The sequence below is a fragment of the Corvus kubaryi genome, unplaced genomic scaffold (assembly GCF_017639235.1).
Source record: "Corvus kubaryi isolate FWS band 111438036 unplaced genomic scaffold, C.kubaryi_AGA036_p1.0 37392, whole genome shotgun sequence".
NCBI classification, from domain to species: Eukaryota; Metazoa; Chordata; class Aves; order Passeriformes; family Corvidae; genus Corvus; species Corvus kubaryi.
In genome coordinates, this window is record NW_024581131.1 from 2,790,805 (window position 1) to 2,802,272 (window position 11,468).

At 41.7% G+C, this 11,468-nt stretch overlaps 1 protein-coding gene across 1 annotated transcript in view; it reads right to left on the reverse strand.

Moving 5' to 3' along the window:
- The window catches only part of PLEKHA7 (pleckstrin homology domain containing A7), a 151,801-nt gene extending 140,349 nt beyond the window's left edge, over nucleotides 1-11,452 (reverse strand). The window contains exons 1-3 of the mRNA XM_042038788.1: nucleotides 11,377-11,452; nucleotides 11,182-11,258; nucleotides 10,993-11,050 (exon numbers count right to left, since the gene is read on the reverse strand). Coding sequence (XP_041894722.1) covers nucleotides 10,993-11,050; nucleotides 11,182-11,194 — 71 coding nt within the window. The 5' untranslated portion in view covers nucleotides 11,195-11,258; nucleotides 11,377-11,452. The remainder of the gene's footprint in view (nucleotides 1-10,992; nucleotides 11,051-11,181; nucleotides 11,259-11,376) is intronic.
- Nucleotides 11,453-11,468: the final 16 nt, after the last annotated feature.

Consider the following 11,468-nt stretch of genomic DNA (forward strand, 5'->3'; position numbering starts at 1 on the left):
TCCTCCTGGATTTCTGCCTTCAGCCGATGTTATTTATCAATACCATTTAACAGTTTATTTGCTGACTGCCACATCTGATCAATGGGAAAAATAAAACCCTGTGATCTGCCTTATGAGCACTGCTGATGCAGCAAACGGTACAGATTTGGGGGAGAGAGCCCAGAAACTGTATTTGAAACCATCCATACTATCCAACATAAACACTGCTTCTGGCCTTTTCAAGTCCACACTGCTGACCAAAATGCTTCATCCCTTTTCTGATTTCTGAACATATAGACACATCCAAAAGTCCACACTGGAAAGCTTTCAGTTCACTACTCACCTTCATTTCCAGAAGTACTTCACATCTTGCCTCCTCTTTTGCTGACTTTGGTTCTCTTATTTATGCAAACTCAGTTTAAACACTGTTTTCACAAACTTCCAATATTTGGGACATTTAACTATTACTGTTATTAGTAGTATTGAACCACCAATTCAGGCACTGCAACTGCTGCTCAGCTACCATCTGACTCCACAGCCATCCCTAGGGGAAGTCCCAGCTAGGATCTCACCTTCCCCATTTAAAGAAGTGCAACACAGCTGGTGAAAGGTGGAGCACAAGCCTAACCCCCAGAAGCTGAGGGAGCTGGAGGAAAGGAGGATCAGAGGATGCCTTCTCTCTCTCTCCAACCACCTAAAAAAGAGGCTGTAGCCAGGTGAGGGTTGGCTCTTCTCCCAGAAACAAGCAATAGGACAAGAGGAAATGGGCTCCAGCTGTGCCAGGGGAGATTTAAATTGGATATTAGAAAAGATTACTTCACCAGAAGGGTTGCCCAGCATTGGAGCAGGCTGCCCAGGGAAGTAGTTGAGTCACCATTCCTGGCCATATTTAATTTAATTGGGACTTGGGACGTGGTTTAATGATGGACTTGGCAGTGCCGGGTTAGCGGCTGGACTTGATGATCTTCATTTCCAACCTAAATCATTCCTTACTGTAGTTGGTATATAGGAGTAGATTTTCCTTGTAGTTCAGAAATCCACCCAGTACCAGGGTTATTTAAACCTCATGCAAAATTTGAAGACATTTCTCCTGATATTCTCTGGATCACTCGGCAAAATCAGCAATATTGTTGCAGCACTTCCAATTACTCAAAAAGGGAGAAACTACCAGACTTTAAAAATTTGTATTATTTATAAATCTCTCAGCAAGGACTACTCTGCATCAGTACAGCAGCTCCTACACAGCAAATACTGGGTATTATGTTTAAATGCCTTAATCATGTATTTTAATAACTTGTGTTTAACCTTGACACAAGGTTAGTAATGTTAACTGCATTAACATTACTGGGTTAGTAATGTTAACTGCAATTTCTGCTTCTACCTGAAATGGTTTTTAATCCTTCAACTGCAAGAAACTTGAATTTCAATTTCAACAATCTGAATGCCCAGCAATCACATGCTACACCATGAAAACATACCTAAAGTCATAAAAGTGAATGCTGTTTTACTTCTTTCCCAGAGGACACTGTCATAGACCTCAGTAATCTCAACTTCCCTTCCACTATTCTGGTGTTTCAGTATTTCCTTAGACAATTAAATATTCTTCAGAGGCATGGAAATGCAACTCTCAGAAAAGACCTGTTAACCAGAGATTTAGCTGTCCACCTTCTTAGGCAAGTTAGCAGTAAGAGCGAGCTGGAGAAAAACCAGACAGTGACACTGAAAAACATCTGCTACACTGATACTTACACTACACTGAAGTAAAGATTTATCACTCCACATTTCAACTGAAAGGACTAAATATCCTGTTAAACGAGTATATCAAATTCCAACTTGATACCTGTAATCTCTTCATGAAGGATTTCATGTAATGATTGCACATGAGAAATAACTCATTGACTTATTTTTTTTAAATGAGTTCAAACTGCACCTCACTACGAAACCAACTGGAAGAGCAAAAGGAAAGTGGTTAGGCTATTTAAAATTGAATACTGGGAATAATAAAACAGTGTTGAAGGAATAAATCTGATCACTAAGTGAAATAGTTTTAGGCAGTCAAGCATTTCTGTGCTAAAAAAGTAAAGCACAAAAGTAGCATTTAAAGAACAGCATTAATCTGTGATTTCCAAAGAAGGAGATAAAAACATCTGCTCAAGCCACTTGACAATATAATTGTCTTAATTGGAAGGCAAGCAAAGACTTTACATTAAAAAAATTACATGTTCACAAATTGCACTCTAAGTAAAAGAATTTAAAAATAGGGCTGATATTCTGAGATGGTAACAATAAATATCAAGTGTTTGAGAACTGTCATCTAAGAAAAATGGGTTTCATCATCTTGCAGCTTTTATTAATTTAATTTTAGTTTAGTCCAGGAGATTCAACATGGTCTTGAACCACCATATCCTCTGTGGTACAGCTGTCTACATCTAAATTTTGTCAGTGTTATCTCACCATGCAAAGAGCTAATGTTAGAACTCCTGATCTTCAGCAAAACGTAGAGACAACATGGCTGCTTTACCAGCCAGTGAAAATTACATAAAGTGAATCACACCCCTTAGCCCAGTTCTGTCTCCAGATGTGTTTAAAGATTTTGCTGAAAAAGATCTAACAGGTCTATTATTCCAGGTATTAGGACAAGGCCCAGTTATTTTCCTTTGATTCAAAGCAAGCATTGAATTCAAGCACTCAGAGGTTAACATGCAGAGCACATGTTTAAAACACCTAAAAATTGGCTTGAAAAGACACACGATAAAAACAAATTATGTTACCTTTTGGTCTCTGATTTGAGCTGCTTGATAAACAAACAATGTCTCTATCTTTTCATTGCTCTCCTTTATATTGATATCAATTTCCTAAGTTAATCAAAGCAAGTCTTCCTTCTGCCTAGATAAAGGACAAAAAAGTAACTACAAAAAGTAAAGAACAATAAACATGAAACTCAAGTGAAAGTTGCTGCTCAAGCATTTTGCTACTTTGAGGACGAATGTGAAACTATGACATTTTGCAACAAATATGCAGCTTACAAAAGGCAATAACTACATTTTTTCAGATTAAGTGAAAAAGAAAATTAACAGCAGCTTTCCTGCTTAGTCATGTTTTACAGACCCTATACAGAGCTGCTCGAAAACAATCACCTGCATGTTGCAGAATCAATGTGTATTTTCAAAATGCTTCAGTCTGCTCTTAGTTCAGGATATTTGGTCTCTGGTAAGTAAATAAAAATATAATAAAAGTCCTCACTTGACAAGGAACTGAAAATGAAATCCAGTATTACTCAAATCCTTCATTTCAGCAGTGCATCCCAATCTCATTTTAAAAGTTTTGGTGGTCTTGGTTGTACTTTTTATTAAACTGAAGATAAAACCTTTAAAGATACAGATAAGCAATAAGGAAAACAAAGGTTTAAACACAAAACTTCAGGCAGAAAAGCACACAGCTACTATGTATTGGTAGCAAGACTTTGTACCTGTCTAGACAAGTCAGTGACGTTCTTGCCAAGTACTCCATGGCACACAATCAGAAAGAGAAGGGTTGGGCACTTAACCAGATTCTTCTTGGATTTTAGCATCTTTAATTACAAATGTGCTTTTAAATTAAAAGTTCTGCTTTTGAGCACATATCTCAGAGCAGACATTGTAAAACAGTCTAATAACACTGTAGGAAAAGACAATTAAACTATAAATAAAATGCCCCATCTTTTACCGTTATCCAAGCCGAGGTCATTCAAAAAAAAAGTTTAAAAAGCACATCTAGGAGGCAAAGACAAAACAAATTAGATTTAATAGCAAATTAGAGTCTACAGTCATACTGGGTAGAATTGGATGTGATATTAAATAAATGTGACACCACATTTATTCAAGATGGTCTTTGCAGAGATCCAGCACTACCATGCTGGAGCACTACACTTAATCTGTACCAAAGAAATGTAAATATTTGAGATGATGGCAAACTTGGATCAGTCATGAGGTTAAAACTCATTTTAGTATAATCCATCTGCAGCAAGTGGAATGATGGGAAAATACAGGGTATAGAACATATGCATTTCACAGCACACACTTCTCTTTTCTCTCAAGCACTTAAGATTGTTCAGGATTTCCCACCTGCCTGGAAAAAGGTACCTTTTCATTTCCTCCATTATAAAAAGAAAAAAAAACCATCTGGCACTATATATTTGCCTGCAGATAGGCAATCCTTTCCCTAGGTCCAGTTGCTAGAGTTTACTACTGATAGATGGAAGAAGCAACCTTTTTCAACAAAACATGTATAACATCAAAACAAAACATAGCATTAATATCAAGATTCTGCTCTCCCAAATATTTGAGATTCTCTCCTTCCTGAAAGATCATGTGTAATTAATAAAATAAAATTAAAAGTGTTGAATAAATTATCTATTTCCTCATCTGATGTGGTAGGCATATTGCAATACCTACCACATCAGATGAGAAAATGTAACTCAAGGTTATGAAAACTACTTTTAAGACTACAGCAATACGTGCCCAGTCCAGCCATATGACTGTATTTATTCTTAATCTTTAGACAGACTTTCAGAAATATTGAAACCCTCACTGCTGTAATACCTTCTTTAAAAAGGCACATGCATTCACCTGCATAGATCCATGAATGCAGAAGTGGACACTGCTTTAGGAAAGAGGCCGAATGAATGACACATTCAAAAAGCTGGAATGTGTAGTAAACAAAATGTGGAGGCTGGCAGCTTTGAATAACCAGTGCATGCCTTTGCTTCTGAGCTACAACACAAGGAAGCCACATAACCCCAACCAGAACAAAAGAATGTTGCTCTGTTTCCCAGAAAACTTTCATTTCCAGAAGTGTTCAACACCTAAAAAAGCATCTCACTCTAAGTGTGTGTTATCCTTGCTGGCCTCTTCAGGTAGTCAAAATTCAGGTTTCCAACATGCGTGTATCTTCAAGTAAAGGCAAACACAGATTGACAAACCAAGCTGACTGGTTTTTATGGTGCAGCCCTCCTTTAAAAACAAACAAAACCCAGCACCTTCCCTTATATGCTCCTCCCTCCCCCAAGGAATGCACACAATATCCCTCTTCATTCACATACCTCGCTGAAGCAAACCACACATGGCATTTTCCTTACGCACAGTTCCAAGCTTGCTCTTCCAGAGGGCACTCAGAAATTCAGGGACCATGAACAACATACCCTTTTCCTGCTTTCTGGGAGCTGAACTACAAAGTACTTCCTTTGCTCTCTGCAACTATCAGCCATCCCTGCCCGAGCACAAATCCATCAGCATTTACTTCACTCATTAATGAGTGATCTCCCATTTTAGCTGTCATCAAAAAGGACACTTCATTGTTTCCCCAGCTGGCTTGAAACACAGCTACTGTATCCAGCCAGCAGATATTCCCAGTTCAATTCTGCTCACAATCCAGGACAACAAAATGCATTAAACAGCCTGTCTGACCAAACCCAAAGCTGGAGAACAAAGGACAAGAGAAACGCAGAGAACGTCGTACAGGCAGTGAGATTTACTTTTACTGTATATAGTTCTGCTTTCCCATAGCCCAAATGGAACACTTTCTTCCAAGAAAATTAATAATGAGAAGCAGAAGACCCAACAGGGTTTCACCCAGCCTGGCAGCTTTCCTCCTGCTGCCTAATCTGCTGCCATGAGCCAGTAGAGGCCGCTCAAGACCATGGATCGCTCCCGCAGAACTGCGGGATGGGACAGCAGCTTCCCGACCCCCGCCTCTCAACACAACAGCCACTTCTGGCATTTTTCTTCCACTTCTCAATTCCACACCCGCTTCTCCACCCGTACAAATTACCTCAGTGAAGTCTAGCCCCCCTCAAGGGCAACTCCTGACTGTAGGGAATCACTGGTGACCAGAATTCACGTCACTGCATATGGTGCTCTCAAGATTATCCAAACTGGGTGTTCTACCCCTTGCAGTGGAACCATTCCAGGTTTCTTTCCCTAAAAGTTTCCCCACGGCACTCTATAGCACACAAAACCCATTCATTTCACCAGAGACTATCCTTAAATATTCTAGAGATGGTGTGAAGGTATCACTTTTGGTGAAGTTCTCACGTGGTTCCAGCTACCCAATTCTTATTCCACTCCAGGAACCTCCCCCCAACTTGAACTGGCCATGCACAGCAGTGACACAGTGAAGTGGTTCGTGGGCCAGCTCCTCACAGGTGGGTTTCATGTCAGTTCATATACTTACTTACACATTAACTTTCATCTAGCCACAGGTTCAAGAACCACAAGGGACATAATCTACGTAGAAGATCTCATTATAGGGAGATCAAGTGCTCCAGTATCTTTTACTTCTACAGTAACAACCTTCATTGAAACCAGAGCAAGAAATAATAATTTGTCTTTACAGCAGGTCAAGGAACACATACAGTAAACAGTGTTTTAGCCCACCTAAACAGCCACAAAAAAAGATACAATTTTCAACATCCTACTAGGAGTGGGGAAGACAGGAATTCCTGCAGGGCAGAAGAAACCTGTTGATTAAATTTATTAATGGGATTATAAAACAATCTTCTCAGATAATGAAAAGGACTGAACTCAGTAATCCAGATGGTCTCTTCCCCTTCGGGCTTCTGTGATTAAATAATCATTAAGTGGGTGTCATCTGTAGGCCACTGTGGGTGAATCTGAGCTCCTGTATGGTTTCCAGTGACATTGTATCTGAATGTATATGCTTGGCACAGCAGAATCAAAGTTAAAAAGGCAGATTTCTGTTTAGTGTGCTTTGCTCTTTTGCTATTTCCAAACACTTGAAACACATACCGTGCATATTTCCTACACACAGAATGAGCTAAATAGAAGAATTAAAGAGTAACAGTTGCAAACAGTAACTGACTATTGATATGCCAATTTCATCGTTTTGTTTCTTGTACATCCACTTTGTTACCCACAGAAGAGGCCAAGCTGAACTAGAAACTGACTACAGAAACAAATAAAAGGTTAACTTCAGATATTTAAGTGCTGGTTTCCACTTTTTTGTTCCTAATTCTAGGCTACAATTTGAATGCATGATTACCTTTCAGCTGTGCCATACCACTGCAGCATTCAAAAAGAACCTCTGTAGCAGCAGTACGCTTTTTTCAACATATTTAAATACAAGCCAGTTAGGTATCTAACACTGGAAGAACAGATCCTTTCACACCAATAGCCATCTCAATCTTTGAAAGCTGTAAGAAGGTAATGAAAAACATTCCATGATTTCCAAGCTTTCCAACTTCCCCAAGTCTTTTGGATGATCAGACAAAGAAAAGCAAATGGAAAGAAAAAACTGCACTATAATGCATACACACACTGCTTTACCATCATCACTACCTTCCCTGCATGTCCCATCTCCTTCCCCAAAGAGTTTGCCAGCCACACTTAACATTTCACGTCAGCAACCCAACCACCAGAAACAAACCAGAACCAGTGCTGTCCAGTCTTCATTCAGTTCCACATGTGTGCCTCTCCCAGAAAGCACATGCCCAACAAACTCAAGGTACTTGAAAAACATCAGTAAACAAACAAAAGAAGAGATGGAAAAGTGTGGTGCAAGCTGTATTCAGTACTCAAAGAATGCAACATCCATGATACTTTTAGACAAAGACTACTAAATGGAGATCCAGAAGAATCAGTTTATACATCACTTATTTAATGTTTTATTTAGTGATTTTAGGGTAAGAGGCAGCACTGCCCTAACAGGGTTTGCCACTATCAAGAAATGCTGAAGAATATCTGGAACAGAGAAAATCATTCACGAAGACATGGATGTGCATAAATGGGAAGAACTGGAACGTAGCTTCCTAATATAAATTACAGTTCTTCAAATTTAAAGCAGTAAAGAAAAAGAAAGATCTGCATATATCAGTCAACTGGCAGCACTCACATGTGCTGTCAGTGTGGGTGTCTTCCCTAAATAGCCAAACAACCTAAAATGCAGAAAACTGAGACATTTTTAGAGCCAAGAAAGCACTTTTGTTGTTTGAGAGCCTCACAAAAGCTCACTCCGGCCCAGGATTCTGTTCACTCACATGCAACAAAGATGACTTCATATTGCAAGAGGTGCAGAAAAGAACTACAGGATAATCAAACAGACGGAGAGCTCTTTTTAAGGGGCTGGACAAAGAACTTGGCTTGCTTAGTTGAGCAAAACAAGGCTAAGAGGGAATGTGATTTCAGACAAGCATCTCTAGTAAATAACCTAAGGGAAAGCAGTACCCCTTCAACAACAGGGCAGCTGCCCAACTATAAAACAGCAAAAAACATTCTAAACTACAGCATGTTAATTTGGAAAGCTTCTACCCAAAAGAAGCAGAGTTTGGGAAACTTTCAAACTCCTGTTACGTGGAAAGGAGAGAAAACTTATCTGGTTTTGAAATTAGGCTTGATCAGCTTATAAACCTTTGTTTTATTATATGATGTTTCAAGTTTGTCCACAGTATTAAAAGAAGTAATAAAGACATGGAAGTAAATGAACATAAGATTAATTTTTTTTTACATTAAAGACAGCTCACATCCCATATTTTATCTAATATTTTCATTATCTCTGTACCAGAAATCAGTTATGTAAGTGGAGTTAGCCTCTATATATTTAAATAAAATGTTTGATTGAAGTTATTTAAAATAGCAATAATACTCAGTAATACTTTTAATTTCATTAGAGAAATAACAAGACTTATAACATCCATTAAGTGGCCAATGTGGAAAAACTACAGTAGGCTGCATTAATAGTGGAAATTATCACAAGGGGGTGGCGTTACTGGGAATGTTCCTCCTGACACCCTTCAGTAAATTAGTAGCCAAGGAGTAACAATGTGCTTGTGAAATTTCTGTAGACGACACCAGACTGGAACTGTCACCAGTACAAAAGGACTGGGTAGTTATGTAGGAGAGTTCACGGGTTTTGAGAGCTGGAATGCCAGAAAATGGAATTTAATGGTACAACATGTGAAATCATGCGTTTAGGGACCGGTAACCTTTCCTGTAAGCCGAGAACTCATCACGTGGAAGCAACATAGGAGGAATGAACAGAGCAGTGAGGTATGGAAATCATCATCTAAGGATACTGATGTTTATATGAGCACAAGAGCTCAGTATGCTCATGGAAGAAAAAATGAGAAATTCCACTCAGCTCAGGAAGCCTCTGAGCTGAAATTGAAGAGGTTAGAGCAGTGCTGGGGGAAGTATCACTGCTGAAGAGTTAAATATTGTATTCAGTATCAGGAGAATCTTTGGTCTGAGGCAGTACAACTGAACAGATTTATGTTAAAACCTTGCTGTGTCCTCAAAAAACTTTGCTTGGCCAAAGATGATTGAGGTTATTAAATTGCTCAGTAAAATACGTACTCCATTCCTTATTTCATTTCCTGAAGCAGTTCCAGCCCAAGGTAAAGAACACTATTAGCACAAGTTATGAAAATGCACTGCATGTAACTCTAATTTAATGGATCAGAAATTAAAAGTTTTGTAACTGCCCGACAAACAAGACAAGAGATGGTCTTCCAAACAGAGCTGTTTGGAAAAAAATTTAAGCTGTTCTAAAATCCCCTAGTAAGTTTCTGGAAAAGACAGAAAAACAAACAGATGTTGTCCTACATCTAGAAGTTTGCGTTTATGTATCCATGTAAAGGATCTGTTTACAGTACATTTACAGACTGGACATTTTAGAGTTCGATCTCTGGCCTGTGTAACCAGCAGAACTTTTATTCCTTCCTTTCAATGCACTGGCCACAGATAAAGGGTGGCAGCTCTAAGTGTTACTGAGCTGCTCTCCAAGGCTTTGCTACTACCTCCTGTTCAAGAGTCAAGGGCTAAACTAACTGCCCTGCCCAGCACTGTACGGAATTCTCTGGCTCAGACAAATGAAGATTGAATGCCTTTTTTTCCTCTGGAGGTGAAAGAAGGACATTTTAGGCTTATCTGGAATTTTATTTAACAAACATCCTACATGTGAGGCATTTGTGATGCACTCAGTCAACTGCTCCTTCACCTGGCCCAGTACGGTTTGGAAGCCTGATATTTACTAAAACCTCAAGTTAATCAAAGATTTTGGGGTATGCTCTGCATGGATTCCAATACTGGACAACGGTGACACATCAACGACCTGGGCTAGCTATCCCAGTGCCACACTGAAGCAATGAGGTAGTCTGAGCATTTTCCAGTCCTTTTCTGTTAGTTCCATTAAATTTGTCAGGTATTCAGATTTCCAAAGGAAAATGCAAAGACATCACAAGCAACACATGACTCTATATTCAAGGTGTACCAGAGTTTTACTCATATGATTAAATCTCTACTTTTACATCGGTGTTTGTATTTGTAAAAGCCTTATATCTGCAATGTTTGAAAGAAGCTCTTAGTTATCCTATTTTACTGCAACATGCTTGCACCTCATAGAAGAAAAGCACCTCAATAAGCAGCACATCCCTGCTTGTAACTGCTCTCCGAACAAGAAACGCCACATGAAAGATCCCGACAGCCACCACCAGCCGTGGCAAGGCAATTTCATCCGTTCAGCCCCGTCTCTGGGAAGAAACACTGGAAGCTTTTCACTTGCAAAACTTCCCGGGGCTGCGTCCACAGCCACGAGCCATTTAAAATAACAAAACCACCTTCCACCTCGGCCGGCGCTCAGCAAGGCAACGCTCCACCTGCTCAGCCGCAAACCCCACTGTAAATAACGGGGAGGGGGGGAGCAGCCAACACCGAAACAAACACACACAAAAAAACCCCAAACAAACAGGGAAAACTGAAGTGCCGCCTCCAAGGAAACTTGTTGCTGACCACCGCCAGAGCGCGGCTGGGGGGATCCCGCATCCCGCCGCGCCCGGAGCCAACTTTCCCGCTGGCACGGCGCACGCCGGTGCCACTTTCGCCGGCGTGGATCATTAATGAACCCGGCGGACGTGCGGGGTCGGTGCGGGGCCGGCCGGGCTGAGCTCCGGGCGGGCCGGGGCCGCGCCGCCAGCGCCCCCCGGCCATGGGCGGTCGGCGCGGGGCCGGAGCCGGTACTCACTCGATGAAGTAGCTGGCGCCCTCCTCCGAGAACCCCTCCTCCCATCCGCGGGGCAGGTCTGCAAGGCACGGGGGAGAGGGAAAGAGACAGAGAGCGGGAAGGAGGGGTGAGAACTTCGCCCGCGGAGGCTCCCGGCCGCAGGGCGGGGGGCGAGGAGGGGGCGCCGCGCCGCCGGCCCCGGGCACCCACCTGAGCGGATCATGTGGCCGGAGTTGACGGGCTCCCCGGTGCGCGGATGCAGCCAAGTGGTGCTGCGGGTCAGGTCGCTGCAGGGAGAAGCGGAAAACATGCACCTGTTAGCGAGGGCGCGGGGCCGCCCGTGCGGGCGGCGGCGGGAGCGGGGCCGCGCTGCGCCCCGCGCCCCTCCCCGCGGCGCCCCCTTACTCGATGAAGAAGACGCGCCCGTCCCTGCAGACGCCGTAGGACCAGTGCTCAGGCACCGTCGCCCAACCCACCGCCGCCGCCACCGCGCACCG